The sequence below is a fragment of the Panthera leo genome, chromosome C1 (assembly GCF_018350215.1).
Source record: "Panthera leo isolate Ple1 chromosome C1, P.leo_Ple1_pat1.1, whole genome shotgun sequence".
Taxonomy (NCBI): Eukaryota; Metazoa; Chordata; class Mammalia; order Carnivora; family Felidae; genus Panthera; species Panthera leo.
The window spans coordinates 40,924,338-40,941,439 of record NC_056686.1 but is presented as its reverse complement, the minus strand read 5'-3'; the positions used below and the strand labels follow the sequence as shown (position 1 = coordinate 40,941,439).

General features: G+C 36.5%; 1 protein-coding gene across 2 annotated transcripts in view; it reads left to right on the top strand.

Moving 5' to 3' along the window:
• Positions 1-17,102, top strand: part of EPS15 (epidermal growth factor receptor pathway substrate 15) — a 155,583-nt gene that overhangs the window by 83,315 nt on the left and 55,166 nt on the right. For both annotated transcript variants that reach the window (XM_042951217.1, XM_042951218.1), the window contains exon 13: positions 9,189-9,261. In XM_042951217.1, coding sequence (XP_042807151.1) covers positions 9,189-9,261 — 73 coding nt within the window. The remainder of the gene's footprint in view (positions 1-9,188; positions 9,262-17,102) is intronic.

The following is a 17,102-nucleotide window of genomic DNA, read 5'->3' as shown; positions in this document are numbered from 1 at the left end:
ATCCCAAGCAGGCTCTGCACTGTCAGCGCAGAGCACAATGCAGGGCTTGATCTCATGAACTACCGAGATCATGACCTGAGCTGAGACGCTTAACTAACTGAGCCACCCAGGTGCCTCAAGAGAGCAATAATTTTTAAGATGTGTTAACAGTCTGTCTTTGGGAAACAAAAGTATCTACTAAGAAGTTTCAGTTCCTGAAGGATTTAGAAATGAGTCTCTACCCATCTATTTAAGTTCTAACTGGCATACTCTGGATGCTTGATTGAAACTTTCAAAAAGCCAGTAAATGTACCTTTATACTAGTAAATCATATAATGGTAATAATAATAAATAAATAAAGGCAGCTGACATTTATTAAGCACTTATTGTGTGCTGGCGTTGTGCTGAAGTCTTTCTAGATGTAATATAAATTAGTCCTTATCAACTTCAATATTTTGCTTATTAAACATTTTTTAATGTTTATTTATTTTTGAGACAGAGAGAGAGAGCATGAGGTGGGGAGGAGCAGAGAAAGAGGAGACACAGAATCTGAAGCAGGCTCCAGGCTCCAAGCTGTCAGCACACAGCCCAACACGGGACTTGATCTCACAGACTGTGAGATCATGACCTGAGCCAAAGTCAGATGCTTAACTGACTGAGCCACCCAGGCGCCCCTCCTTATTTTATAATTAGGAAAACTAAGGCCTTGTTTTACATTTTTTTCTTTTACTGTTTCCGTCTCCTTTTGTCTTGTCAGATAAGTAGAATAAATTAATTATTTGGGGTTTGCAAAATAAGCTTTTATTTCTCCTTTAAAAAAAAAATTGAACCATCACATGTTGGATTCTGCCACTGACGAGGCAGTGGTCATGTGAGCCACACTCCAAAGTTTGTGTTTTTCCTGGTTCTAGCTAGGCTTTCTTTTCAGTAATTTATCTTTGTGAATATCTTCTCTAATTTATTTTTCAAAAGTAAAACTCATTAAAACAGCCTCTCAGAATTAATTTAGTTATTCCCATAATACCTATAGCATTTGTCTTACAGTTTTATAATTAATGGTTATGTTTGTTTCCCCAGCAAGCTATGGGTAGGGGCCTAACTTTAATCCTTGTTTAGCATGTAGTAGATATTCAATAATTGTTGAATGAATGAAGTAATATATAGTCATATAGAGATTGTATGTTTAAGGCAACTTGTAGAGAAATTAAATACTTAAGGTACAAATTAATGTCTTTACTCCAAAACTTTAACTCAAGTTTTTATCAACTCACTGTGAGTTCTTGGAGTGAAATGCTGTCTGACTTTCAGACTGGTTTGAATTAGAAGTCAAGACTTTCTCCTCAACTGTCTATAATTGTTACTCTACTCTAACTCAAGATTTCTGGCAGTTCTCAAGATAAGCAGCGTCAGAGTGTTCTATTACCTTTCTAGCAATTGTCATCAGTTTTCTGAGCAATAAGAGTCTCTATTTCCTCTCCTCTTCTTCAGAACAGAGGCCAGCAGAGAAGGAAGAGCTATGTGGTAAATGCCATTTGGAGTTCAAAAAAGCTCAGCTCAGAAACCTTTAAGGACTCCCCTTGCCTCTATATTAAAAGTCTGTCTTACGTAGTACTGAAGTTCTTTTATAATCTTACCTTGATCTTCCATTCCAGGTTTATTTATTTACCACCCTGAACCCTTCATCCTAGATAAGTTAGTCTACTATCTAGAATTTTCTCACCTCTGCGCTTTCTTTTTTTTTTCTTTATTTTTTATTGTGATAAAATATACATGGCACAAAGTTTACTATTTTAGCCATTTTTTTTAAGTTTATTTATTTATTTTGAGAGAGAGAGAGAGAGAGAGAGAGAGCAAGCATGAGCAGGAGAGAAGGAGGTCTGGAGAGAGAGGGGAAAGAGAGAATCCCAAGCAGGCTCAGCGCTGTCAGTGCAGAGACCAATCATTGCAGGTCTCACACCCATTTTAGCCATTTTTAAGCATATAATACGGTGGCATTAGGTGCATTCATGTTCTTGTACAACTATCACCACTATTCATCTGCAGAACTTTTTCATCATCCCAAACTGAATGATTTAATTGGACTTGATGGCAACTTAACTTTAATGACATATAAAATTCTATTCCTATAAGCTCTATTCTCTCCATTTTATGTTATTGATGTCATAAATCACATCTTTATACATTATGTATATGCTCTCAGATTTATTATTTTTTACACATTGTCTTTTAAATTCTGTAGAAAATATAAAGGGGAGTTGCAAACCAAAATTAAAGTAATAATGGGTTTTGTTCTGGTCCATGTATTTACCTTCACTGGAGATTTTTGTATTTTCATATGGCTTCCAGTTACGTTTAGTAGCATCCTTTCCTTTCAACCTGAAGTACTCACTTTAGCATTCCTTGTACCAATGGTGAGGAAGTCCTCAGCCATTGTTTATCTGGAAATATCTGAACTTTGCTTTCATTTTGGAAGGCCAGTTTTACCAGATAGTGTTTTTAGTTAACAGTTTGTTTCTTTGTTTTTCTTTTAGCATTTGTGTATGTCGTTCCATGGCCTTTTGGCCTTCAAGGTTTCTGCTGAGAAATCTACTGATAATCTTATTGAGGATCCTTTGTATGTGACAGGTCTTTCTTACTGCTTTCAAGATTCTGTCTTTAAGCAGTTTTATTATAATGTATCTCAGTGTGGGTTTCTGGGTTTTCCTGCTTGGAGTTTGTTGAACTTCTTGGATTGTAGATTGGTGTATTTTATCAAATTTAGGAAGATTTCTTCTTAGTCTTCTTTGCTCTTAGTCTGCCATTTTGCTGATATCCCATGTGTTTTCTCGCATAAGCTCTCTTTCCTTTTGAAATACCATTTTTCTATCTAATACTCATTGTTTCCTTCAAAGCTTAGCTGAAGTCTCACCTCCTTCACAAAGCATTCCCAGGCTGGAGTAATTTCTGTTGATATACATAGCACTTAGTATCTGCACAGCTTATTTTGCAGTTAATGATCTGCCTTCACTGATTGATTAAGCAAGCCATTTCTGACCCTCTCCAAGGACAGTCATGTGCCTACCTTCTGTGTTCCCACAACACCTTGTGCTTGCCTGTTCTAGCACCGAGTACACTGCATTGTGACTTTCTTTTTATATTTTTCTGCCAAATCCCTCACATACACTGCTAATGGCAAGTACCTATCTCATTGTTTTTTGTATCATTAAAGTTTAGCACGGTGACAGTATGTAGTAAGTAGGGTTCAGTGTTTGTTGAATCAGTAGATAGGTCTTAAAGTTGCATAGGGAGTTTTGTTATGTATATTCTTTTTCACTCCTTGCAACAACTCCTACATGCGTTATATAAGGTAGATATTATATTCAATTTATTTTGAGGAATTGGCTTACACAGTTGTGGAAGCTGGCAAATCTGACAGGACAATCCGGTAGGTTAGAGACTCTGGGAAGAGTTAATGTTGCAGCCCAAGCCCAAAAACAGTTTGGAGATAGAATTCTCTCTTCCTTTGGGGAACCTCAGTTTTTTTTCTTTTAAGGACTTAAACTGATTGGGTGAGGCCCACCCATACTGTGGTGAGTAATTTACTCAAAGTCTACCTTCTTAAATATTAATTTCACCTAAAAAAAAAAAATCTCTATAGTAACTGCCAGACTGGTATTTAACCAAATACCTGGGTACCATGGCCTAGCCAAGTTAATGCATAAAATTAACCATCACAAGGGGTAAAAGGACCCAGAGCCTGAACCCTACCGGGAAATCTCTACCTGCCTTTCACCTCAGCTTTTTTATGTAAAAATTTTATTACTCATTAGGCAGGGACAACAAATGTCCCCAGCTCCTGGACTCACATTTGCCCACCTTCATCATTTCACAGGAATACTTTTTCCTAAGAATGAATGAGATAATCCATGTAAAGTGCTTATCACATAACATCTATCATGTAGTAAAGGCTTAATAAATGGTAGTTTTCATAATTAGTAATGTAGTAGTAGTAGTATAGCAGTAGTTATTGTTGTTGTAAAGGTAGTACTCGTAGATACAGTAGTGGCAATAATAATTTTCTAATGAATTTTTATTTTATTTATTTATTTTTAAAGTTTATTTTGAAAAAGAGCATATGTTGGGGGGGGGGGCAGAGATAGAGGGAAAGAGAGAGAATCCCAAGCAGGCTCCATGCTGTCAGTACAGAGCCCAATGCTCAGGGCTCAAACTCCCAAACCATGAGTATGACCTGAGCTGAAATCAGGAGTCCAACACTTAACCAACTGAGCCACCCTGGCACCCCTACCATAGTTTTCTATTAGTTCCAAATGAAGGCATCCTAAATAAAGATCCTGACTGCCTTGTCTTTGGTCATGGGCCTGTTCTTGAATAATCCCTGTGATGGTGAGCTGGTGTACTGTGACTGGTTAAGCTTTGGTCAGGAGCCAATCCCTGGCCACAATCCCTGGCCAATCATTGCTCAGAGAGGTTGAATCTGTAAAGAGGTGGCCTTGTCTACTTGAACTGTATGGGCAGAAAGGTGATAGTTGAGGGAGAAAGAGAGGAACAGTCTCCTAAAAGAAAGATTGCTGGGTCCTAGGAGAAGGGAAGGTCAGCCAGAACAAATAGTTGTTACTACAGTGATTTAAGTACGCTGCCATGTGATAGAGCCAGTATTTGAATTCTGGACTATTTAATGCCAAATCTTTTGCTTTGAAAACCATATAATGAGTTTCTAAAAGTAGAGATAGTTATTTGAATATTAGGCAAGATTTAGGGGGCAGAAATTTCTGTGATTACATTACATATTCTATATATTAGATCAGTGTTTTCTTTTCTTTTTTTTTTTTTTTTAACGTTTTTATTTTTGAGACAGAGAGAGACAAAGCATGAACGGGGGAGGGTCAGAGAGAGGGAGACACAGAATCGGAAACAGGCTCCAGGCTCTGAGCGGTCAGCACAGAGCCCGACGCGGGGCTCGAACTCACGGACCGCGAGATCATGACCTGAGCCGAAGTTGGCCGCTTAACCGACTGAGCCACCCAGGCGCCCCTAGATCAGTGTTTTCTAAAATCTTTTGCAACCCATAATTCCTTTTAAGAAATTTAAAAATTACTCCGCCAATGTTATTTAAAATTCTAAGTAATGTTAATGTTATCAGTAAAAAAGTGAGCACAGCATAGGCTCAAAGCCTGCTTTTTTCCTAATTACATGATATCTTGTACAATTTACCTTGCAAATCTTAAGATGGTAGAGATATTAGCATCTGCATAATGAAAATTAAGGCTGAGGCTCTGAAAGGTTATGTGATAATCAGAGTCAAAAAAAAAAAAGAAAAACAAAAACAAAAAACAAAAGCAGTTTCATTGCAGAGCCAGGTTAGAATCTTAGTCTCTGGTTTTTAGTCCTATTTTCTTGTCCTCCATAAGACCTTAAATGCCTTACTGAATAATAGTGTAGTAATGAGAATAGTAACAAGAGTAATGAGAATAGCTTGCTTTTCTGTGTTTTCTTGATAGATTTATTGGCAGTTAAGCTACTTAATAATAAGAGCCCAAAATGTGCCCCAAAATATTTTATTTTATTTTCTTATTTTATTTTATTTCATTTCATTTCATTTCATTTCATTTCATTTCATTATTCCATTGTGCAAGTCAGGGAGAGGGGCAGAGAGAGAGTTGGAAAGAATACTGAGCAGGTTCCATATTCAACACCAAGCCTGACACACAGTTCAGTCCCACGACCCTGGGATCATGATCTGAGCTGAAATCAAGAGTCAGACGCTCAACCAACTGAGCCACCCAGGCGCCCCACAAAAAGATTTTTATAAGTAAGTTTCAGGATTGAAAAAGTTACCTTCATGAGTTCTAACTAACTGATTTTTGGTTTCCAACTAGTTTCTGTTCTTTATTGCTTTCTGGTTGGAAGAGAATGGGTATTTATGTTCAGAAAAAAGACATAAAACTGTTTCTGGGAAGGGCTTTGAAGGTGACTTAATCCTGTTTCTCTGACAGTATTGGTATTATATCAAAATTAAGACAGATGGCTCACTCCCTTCTTGCCATTAAACAGAGCCTGGGAAAATGAAAGTGAATTGCATGGACTCAGGTTCCCCGAATTTGCTTGTTCTTGGGAATAGGTTTTGACTACTTTATGTAGGTTTATACAGTTATCCAGGCTTCTGAAAGCTTATCTTGGGCTTTGTTTTTCTTGCTGGTTCACATACTAGTTTCCATCAAATCAGAACCGGCAGCTTTTAGAAACCAGGGAGATATTGGCTTTGGTATTTGTGGATTCTTTAGGATGTGCCAGGATCTTGGGAGTGAATTGGGTCAAAGAGATGATCTAAGATAGAAGGTATGTAGAATCACTTCTTTTCCCTTCTGGAAGTTACTAAGCTGAAGGCTATAGCTTTTCCTGTCATCCAAGATGAGTAGTGCTTTGGGAAAAATGCTCACACACCTATTTTTGAAATATATCTTACATCTGTCTTATCCACATATATTGGTGGGCTCCTTAGGAAACTGCATATAAATATTTTTTTATTGTGGCACTGAATCTTGAAAAGAATTAGGTTATTGAATTACTACTGTTAAACAGAATGCTTTGTATAGTTGTGCATTCATCACCTGTAGAAAAACAGGTGATGTTACTTGAAAGAAAGGAGAATGTAAAATATATGACCAAGTACCTAAGCACCTTTGTGCACCTGAATATATTTAGGTATTTTTACTTGCCTGAAATGGGAAGGATAGCTATAGAAGTTGAGTCTGTGGAATACCACAGAATAGCAATTTGGCATCCCTGAAATTATAATCTAAGTTAATAAGAAAATTATTTGATCTTTAGTCTAATTTATAGGATAGATTTTCAACTGTGATGGTTTTATAGAAGGTAGTATAACTGATTTTATTTTTTTTTTGAATTTTCTGTTTAGTAATGTATGTTATACTACTTGATTTTGATAGTAAAGAAGTTACCATGAGGCCAGAATTTTACTAGATAAAAGTGGATTAAAAAATTTTACTGATCTCAGTACTATGAGAATTAATGCCTTAAGATTCCGTATTTATTATATAGTTTGAAATGATCTTCATGATATGTTTGGAGATATCACCACTGCTATCCTCATTCCCACACCCAAAATTATGAAGAAAAATTTGTACCTTCTAAACTTCTTCCATTTTACCCAAACATAGACTATATTTGCTGGTTAGAGCTGACAGTCCTTTCTAATCTGTTTTCCATTTTGCACCAAGTGAGCTTCTTTTTTTTTGTTTTTTGCTCTCTTTTTCTTCTGTCTTGGCTACATTTTGTCAGCTCACTGCTTTCTTGCAGCCCTGTTTTCCTGCCTGCACACTTGATCTCTGAGCAGACACTGTCAGTAATAGGAGTTAACAGAGAAGCAGAATGGATTGAATACAAACACACACGTTAGTGGGTATATTGCTGGTCTATGATACTGTGTGATGTTTTCTATTTCTGTTACTAGCTACTGTCAGAAACAAGGGGCAGAATTGATACTGACCTTGTGTGGAATGCCTCTGAGAATTTGGGATTGGGGGAGGGGGCTAGTTTTTCATGTGACTTACCTCTGACATGCTGCAGCAGGAATGAAAACACTCTTCTGTTCACATAAGGAGGAAAGAAAAAATTTCCAAAATTGAGCTTGCAGAATATGTGTGGTATATATACTTAGATTTTTTCTTCCTGTGATTTCTATTTTTTAATGTTACCTAAATTTATAAGGGTTAGAAGTGGGGGATGACCTTTGCATAATAAGTAGATTGAGGTATGGGAGGAACAGGCTGCCACAATGATTCGCATGGTAAGGGACTGTTTAAAATCTCCACAACATCGTGACCCACATAGTGAACCATCTGACAAGCGGTTAGTGAGCCATCTCAAGTGTTTAAAAGTAACAGTATACAAACAGCTTTTATTCTTGTGCTTTTTTTTCTCCCTCACAAATCTTAGGAACATTGTGCCTGTATTTCCAAAAGAGTTGATTTTTTCTGCGTTTAAAATATCACCTCAAATAGGTCAGAAATATAAATGTAGCATTAATATTGACCCTTAGGTATCCCCTCCGGTATAATTTTCCCACTCTTCTTTATGCTACAGCTTAATGGAGCCTGAGCCTACATTTGGGTGATGTCTGGGATGAAACTGAAATACAGTCCTGAAGCTCTAAGGAGAAACTCTGTAGTACTAGTCTGGAGGACTTAGTGAATGCCTCCTCCCTTCTTCATGTGGCCTTCTTTTACCTTTGCACCCACCCCAAAAATGTATTGCTTCAGAATTCTATGGATTTCTCTCTCACTTTGTAGAAAAGAAAAGAAAAAATGAAGGGAGCAAGTCCTTGTGTGTGTGTGATTTCAGTACCAACAGGCAGTTAAACTTATTACATCAAAAGAAATAGCTTTATAGTAATTCTGAATCTAAGGTTGTTTAAGACTGATTCATTAGAAATCTAGCTCTGATGGAAGCATATGAGAATTTAGATAATGGTATTTCAAAGTAGAAGTGGATCCTGGTATGTTTGATCTGAAGAATATAGAAAGAGATAAATGCTCATATGATTCTTTTTTTACTTCGTATACGTTGTTTTATGTATTTGATCAATTGGAATTGATAAGTGGTCCTAAAATAGCTTTTTTAAGCAGAGCGGTATTTCATAGAGCAAATGGCTTGTGTATTGACAGTCTTTTCCATTTTCTCTATGTTGTTTCATTCTAAAATTGGTACACACCAGTGATTTAAGGGGAAATTAACACTTCAATAAATGTCCTTTTCCTTAATATTGTTGGCTATTTCTATTAGCCATTTTCATTTGATTTGACAGTGGTACTTAAGGGTTAAGCTTACAGAGCTGATGCAACCCCTCCTTTTTTTCACCAGCGGTTTTCATTGGACATTATTTCCATAGCAACAGTGAGATCAGTGAAACCTGAGTGTTTCATTGATTATTTTTCTCCTCTTCCTTTTTTAATCTATTCTCTTTTCACCACATTTTAGTGAGAAAGCATTTTTTTTTTTTTTACAAACAGAGCTTATATTGATTTCTATTCCATAAATAATTAAAAGAGGGTGGAAAAATCTGCCCTTCGCTTAAAAATTGAATGTTTCACTATGTATTTAAAAAGCGATTCAGGATTAGGAGGATGGATAACCATACCGGCTGTAGCTGATGTTCTCAAATATTCTTGCATTGTTTGCTGGTCTTCTAGGGAAAAGAATAATGTGGAACAGGACCTTAAGGAGAAAGAAGATACTATTAAACAGAGGACAAGCGAGGTTCAGGTAAATGATCTGTAAAATTGAGTATTCTATTTCTGATTTAGGATTCATTTTAAATGTATAGGGTCATTTACTATGTGATGGTTGTGGTATTGATGAGTAGGTCTAGGGAAAACCTGTTATTTATGTAATATAAATATTTGCCTTTTGCAAAATGATTCTTTTTCTCTGAATTCTGGCCTACAAAGATTACACTGCAATGAGAAAGCAGTATTTTTCAGCATAAATTTCTAGTTTTGAAAGTATTTTTAAGATAATATTTGCCTACATATTATATTATTAAAGGTAAGTTTGAATGACTTACGATGTAAATATTATTACACTAATAAAATTAAATGAGTGAGATTGTCATTATCACCACCATCATCATCAAAACGCAAATTGGTTTTTATGAATGTGAAATTTTGTTAGCTAGGAGACCTAGTATTTTTAAAGGGCTGTTTCTCATAATACTGGTAGGATGGGAACTGAAACAATTTAAAATAGCATTTTGTAAGTTAATTAGCCAGGGTATCTTAAACTTTAGCATAAAGAGATTTAATTCATTTTCACTAAGTGCTGTGTTAAGTAGCTTCATTTTACAAATAGAAAAGATAATAAAACCTCAATTTTTGATTAAGAAATGGTACAAAAAGGGGTATTTCAAACATTAAAAATATAGAAAATTTGGCAGTGTTGCATTTAGAGCAGTAAACAATGCATGTGACCACTGTTTCTTGAATGCTATACCAGTGCATACAGGAGGTCGGACATAGAAGCACTGTTATCAGTTGCCAGTAAGAGAGCTCATGGATGGGCCTTTTAAAACATGTTACTTATATGTTGGATTTCCCTGTTTGTGCTAATAGTTGACAATGGATGAAAGCTCTAAATTAGTAGATCCATTGTTTTGTTTTGATGTAGGACATACACCAGAGATTGTCTATCAGATGGACTATGCCTGGGTGGGAAGAATGATTTACTGAGATACTGAGGAAGAAGCCAAAGAGACTTCTTGTTACAAGTTTGTTATTTTATTAGATTACTACGTTTACTATATATATGGAAATTTTCCTAAAGGTGATGGAAAAGTCAAGAGGTCATTACTAATATATTTCCCTTTGTGATACTGAAATGAGGGGTAGTTACTTCAATTACGTTATTTTTGTGCAGTTTTTGAGCTTCTTAGGAAATGCAAAAGAGTCACAGACTTTAAGCAGTTCTTGCTGAAAATAACTTAAGAATAGAAGATAAAATAATCTATGTTTCCTCAATCTGAAGAGATAGATATAGTTACTGATATAATACTGGACAGCTTCTAAATTTAGCCAGATGGTATTTCAAAGTACAAAGGTTTTTGCAGTAGGCAATATCTTGTTATTAGTGTACATCTACTTGTTGGTTTTTCCCTACTGCGTCTTTTGAAGAGGTGAGTTTTTAAAAGGCTGGTTTGGAGCAACACTAGAATTTATATTGTTCCTTTTAGGCTAAGTGGGCTATCCTTGAATATTTGATTTCTTACCATTTGAGAAGTTTTGTTATCAGTCAAAATTTCTTCATGATTTCTTTGTTCTTTTTCACTTAGAAATTATGGTAAAGTATATGTTAAATCGTAAGCTTTGCTAAATCCAAAATGTCTTATTGGCAGGAGTCTAAATTATTTGATTTTTCTGATCAGGTGCTGTAAATAAAAGGCATCTTGGAGCATGCTTAGTACAGATGAAGTTGTAATGTTTGAACATAAGTTCATTGAAAAAAGAACATTGGATTAAAGCTTTATATTAGATTTATTATTCATTCTATCCCTAAACAGGTATCTCTGTATTATACATGGTAATGAAACACTAAATTAAGAATGACATGGATAAATGACATCTACATGTAATTAAAACTTTTCATTTTAGTGATTATTTTCAATTTTCTGAAGCACAAGACAGCTTACAAGAACTGATAATAAGTAGATTTCATTGTCTGTTGGTTAACTCTGATTTATACATTAATGAAGCACAGACTAAGGAATAAGATGGATAATTAAAATCTGTAAGTAATCCCAAGTCCTAGTGCTTTATTTTCTAATTTCTCTGGCAAAAGGCAATTAGCTAGAGTTATTAATTAATAGCAAAATTAAAGAACTTCACTGCTTTCTTTTTTTTTTTAATTTTTTAATGTTTATTTATTTTAGAGAGAGAGAGAAACAGAGCGTGAGTGGGGGAGGGGCAGAGAGAGAGGGAGACACAGAATCTGAAGCAGGCTCCAGGCTCTGAGCTGTCAGCACAGAGCCTCGTGAACTGTGAGATCGTGACCTGAGCCTTAGTCGGACACTTAACCAACTGAGCCCCCCAGGTGCCCCTGAACTTCACTGCTTTCTGATCCCACTTTCTAACGTAGGCACTAATGAGAAATGTCAAAATGAAGATATCAGGAGGAAAGTAAGGGAATTTTGACCAATCAGTGAATGTCAGCCCAATCCAAACTTGATTGCTTTTCTCCATATTTATAAAGTCATAGATAGTAATTATATGAGCTCATATCTCAAGCACAGAAACCAAATTTACATGTGACCAAAGTGCAAAAGACTAGTTCTTTTTTGTTTTGCAGCTCTGTAGTCTTCCTAATACAGGTAAATTATAAAATCTGCTATGTAATTAATTCATAAATTTTTGTTTCCTGTCTATAGTCCTATGAACTACCATCTTGAAAACTTTCAGCTCAAGACTTTTTTCTTGAAAACCAAAGCAGCAATTAACTTCAAATTTTATTTCCTGAAATGATCACTGTTAACACATATGATAAACCAGCAGTCTTTCTAGTTTATCAAGTTCTAGGGAGAAATTAGACCCAAAGTAACCCAATAGGAAAAAGTTATAAAAGGCCATTCTATCTTAAATGTATATGGTTTGGGCTTTTGTTTGTTTGTTAAGGGGAGAAAGCAGACCCACATTCTTTCCTACCTTAAACTGCCTACATACAATTTTATTAAAATTTTTCTTTTGAGTAAACAAATTAGGAATGCCCTGTCATGTGTGCTTTCTTCAGTGTTGCATAGAAGTTTGTAGAAATAACCTGGTATCAGACAAACTTGAATTCAGTTTTTGATTCTGGCTCTTCATAGGTTTGTAAGTAAGTGATTTAATCACTACATATTAGTTTTCTATTCTGTAACATGGGATAATAAAAATACCAAACACTTAAAGTTGCTGTAGGAATAAAATGAAATGATGCAGTTACGGGGCCTCACAGAGTGATTGGTACCAGGTAAAATTTCAGTAAATGTTCTGATTAGTAGTAGTATTCTATACCCTACTGTCATCTCCTTATTATCTATCCCTCCTTTATTGTCAAGCTCTTCCTCCTCTGACTCCTATGTTTATTTAGGGCTATCTGCACACAGGACTCACCAATTTGAAAATACCTTGTTTTTGTTGTTTTTGTTTTTTTCTGCAATTGCTGCCACTTTAGCTACCAACCTGGTTTCATTCCTTTCCTTCCTTCCTTCCTTCCTTCCTTCCTTCCTTCCTTCCTTCCTTCCTTTTCTTTGTGTGGCCATTTTTTCCCTCTTTCTAGCCTTTCAGTAATCCTGTTTAGTATGCTGTTTACCTGTACCAGTGTGCTTTAATTTTTCTTCCCAGAACTGAGAATAATCATATGACCCAATCTATTGGCCTTTCCTTCATTGGTTCCTGCTTTCTTGAATTGTGCTCTCTGAGATATTCTCCTGCCTCACTGACCCCTTCCTTTCTGTTGCCTTTGCGGAGATTGACTGATACATATGCTCCCACCTTGTTTCCTTCCTTTTCCATGCCGCCTATCATCCATATGCTGGTGACTCCCAAATATTTATCAAGCTCTCTGCTCTCCAGCTTCACATCTCCAGTTAGACATTTTGGTGTTTATCATTTTGAAGTCAGTGTGTCTGAAATGAGTCTCATTTTGTTGAAAAAAAAAATTGGCTTCAATTTTAGACTCTCCTATTTCTATCAGTGTTTTCTTTCTCATTATTGCCACCCTTATTACCTAACATCTGAAATTTTGAAGTCAGATCATAAGTGCTCTTCTTGCCCATCTTCTTCTTGCTTTTCTTCCTAAACCAATTTTAGTATCATGACTCTCAGATGTGAAAATCTTTACTGCTGCCCACTGCCGTGGTTAATGATCGGAGGATGTCGTATCTCATGGGTATATTGGAGGTAGAAAAAAAAAGATGAGATACAAATCCTCCTCCTGCACTACTTGGTTTTTTGTTTTTGTTTTTTTATTGTCTGCCTCTAAACTATGTGCCCTACATATTCTCTTATTTCCACACTTACATCTTTTGTTGTGGTGATCTAGAATGTTCCCTATCTCCCTGCTTATGTGAATTATCTCCCTGCCTGTGCCTTAAAGCCCAGCTCAAATCCCACCACTTGTCTAAATAAAACTTTTCCTTCTCTGTCCCTTAGTCTACATCAGTATTTCCTTGTCGGAACTCCCAGAGGAGTGTGTATTCAGTTTTTATGGTATGTCCGGTATGTTACCTTATTATGCTAGTGTAGTGTGTATGATTCAGTATCTTCCAGCCTCTCTTGTAAACTCCTTAAGCTAAGAAATTGTACCTTGGAACAAATCTTTCAGTATAGTTGGTATTATTAGATAGAGATAAATTTAAGAAAGCTGTTGACAAAAGAAATGAATAAACTTCAGTTTTATGCATAAAATTTAAAAATAGGACAAGACACACCCAGAAATCATAGAAAGGATTGGGAGCATGGTAGGTATCAAACAGTCAGATTTTTCCATAGAGTTCATACTTGTTTATGCTATGCTCATGCAAAAGAAGCTCCCACTTAGTTATACTTTATCAATAAAGGTTCAGTAATTGATAGTAATTGTCCATTTTTCTTCATTTTAATCACTTAGTTTTTTTTTTTTCTTAGATGAAGAGGAAGGACTTATTTTGGGTGGAAGTAAAATTAGATACATGAGCTCAACATTCTTTTCCTAGCGATAATGCTCTTAGAACATGCTGGGAAGCATATGATTGGGAAATAAAGGCAGGCTGTTGATGAGGTTTCTAACACCCACCTACTTTAATAGACTGCCTTTCTGTTCTTTGACCTAAACGTCTTGCTCTACAGTTGATAACTTTTTTGTATTAAGAATACTCCTGGGGCACCTGAATGGCTCAGTTGGTTAAGCGTCCAACTCTTGATTTTGGCTCAGGTCATGATCTCATGCACGGTTCATGAGTTTGAGCCCCACAGTGCTATAAGCACAGAGCCTGTTTGGGATTTTCTCTCTCTCCCTTGCTTTCTGTCCCTCCCCTGCTTGCGTGCGCTCTCTCTCTCTCTCTCTCTCTCGGTGGCTCAGTCGGTTAAGTGTCCTACTCTTGATTTCAGCTCAGGTCATGATCTCACAGTCTGTGAGTTCAAGTCCCATATTGGCTCTGCACTGACAGTGCGGAGCCTGGTTGGGATTCTCTCTCTCTGTCCCTCCCGCTTATATGTGTGTGTGTGTGGGGGGGGGGGTGTGTGTGGGTGTGTGTGCGTCCACACTCTCTCTCTCTTTGTCTCTCTCTCAAAATAAAAAATAAAATAAAATAAAATAAAAAAGAATATTCCTGGGGTGCCTGGGTGGCTCAGTTGGTTAAGAATCCAACTCTTGATTTTGGCTCAGGTCATGATCTCACAATTTGTGGGATCGAGCCCTGTGTAAGGCTCCATAAGGACAGCATGCGGCCTGCTTGGGATCCTCTGTCTCCCTGTCTCTTTCCCTCTCTCTCCCTCTCTCTCTCAAAATAAATAAATAAACTTAAAAAAGAATACTCCTATAACTTCCATTTTGAAAATTAGGCCAACATAATGAATGTACCTGATTATTTCTAGTTTTGGATTAGTCTATAGAATTTTTAAAAGCAATTCAATAGCATTTTTATAAGATTTCCAAAATATGTAAAATTCCCCCTGTTCTCTTTAATAATTCTTCTTCAGGTATAGATATTCTAGTATAAATACATGTCTGTATATATGCTTTGGGGTTTTTAAGTAAGTGTTTTATTCATAAGTTAGTGCTATCTTTGTTTATATTTTGCTCTATTTTATATGAAACAGATGCAAAAGTATTCATGTTGTTAACACTTTGTAGGCTTGTTTGTTTGTTTATTTATTTATTTTTAAGGTTTTTCTTTATTTTGAGAGAGAAAGCACCAGCAGGGAGGGGGAGAGAGAGAGGAGAGAGCAAGAATCCCAAACAGGTTCCACACTGCCAGCAGGGAGCCTGATGTGGGGCTCTAACTCACAAACCCTGAGATCATGACCTGAGCTGAAGACAGACACTTAACTGACTGAGCCACCCAGGTGCCCCAATACTTCTTAGGTTAATACTGAAGTTACTTCTTCAGTTGTGCAACTGACTTGAGTTGCTAAAATGAATTGTTTTAATCTTTTAATATAGCAAAGAGTTTTTATTTATTTGTTTAAATTCTCTTTTCACTACCTTTGTAGTACTTCATGGGATATAGAAGGATGGGAATGAGTTTATCATTTTCAGTACCTTGTGTGATTTCTAGAAAACAGGACATTTTCCTTGAAAGTTCTTTTTAAATAAAGCCAAGATACCTTCCCTGATGAGGAACCTTTGATGTGACTGCTTTGGTATTTTTCTAAAACAAACCTTGGCACTGTGTTACTGTAGTTTTGTTCACTCCATTCTTGCCATTCTCTAATTGCTGCTATTCTCCTTTCTTCTGTTGATGGAACAGATAGGCAAGTAGAGCATGATCACGGAAAGTAGAGCATAACTAGGAAGGCTTCTGCAAATGTCTTTAGTCACTTACTTCATGGGATGGCATTTGATAGTGCTGAGGTTGTGCACAGAGGAGGATTTTCCCAAAGGGCTACCCTAAAGTTAAGAGTCAGTTATCCTAGTTTAGTGGAAGATACTGTTTGTTAGGAGAGCCTGCCACTGCCCTGGTTGAGGGTGAGGTGGGGGTTTGGAGGGGTGAGGGGTGGGTAAGGATCCTTGGGAGATGTGTATCTGTTACCTTCACAGATGTGTATCTGTTACCTACACAGATGTGTATCTGTCACCTTTTGCAGTGAAATTTGATTCTTATTCTTGTAGTGTGTATGTTTGCATCTGTTCATTTTGCTTTTGTGCAAATTAATCATTTTAAATCTGCTTACTGAAAAAGTAGATGCTTTTGTGTATGAGCTAGTGTTGGAATTTTTTAAGAGATCTTTTATCATACTTAGAAATAGACATGGAGAAACATTAATTATAATTAGTTTTGATGTGGACATCTATCCAGCTTAGATACTAATGTGAGGTATTTTCTCAGTAACCTTTCCCTTGGAGGTCTATACTTTTATGTTACTAAGTGGCTTTTTACTGCAGCTAAGAAGTGAGGCTGGGAAATTTAAGTGACTTTGTTTGCTCCGTGGAAGAGAAAGGTCAAGAATGAGTAAATATTATATTGGCTTGTTTATTCCCTTTCCTCTTGCATAAATTTGTCTTCTAAGGGTGTATTCAAAGTGGCTCACTAAAAATGCTAGTTTTGAAAAATAGTTCAGTTTATTAAAGGAAACCAGTATTAATCCTACTATTGGTAGCTTTTACATAAAAATTCAGTCACATCTGAATATATTTTCTTTAACGTTTATTTATTTTTGAGACAGAGAGAGACAGAGCATGAACGAGGGAGGGTCAGAGAGAGGGAGACACAGAATCTGAAACAGGCTCCAGGCTCTGAGCTGTCAGCACAGAGCCCAACGCGGGGCTCAGACTCACGGACCGCGAGATTGTGACCTGAGCCGAAGTCGTTCGCTCAACCGACTGAGCCACCCAGGCGCCCCTACATCTGAATATTTTTATACTGGTGTGAAACCACC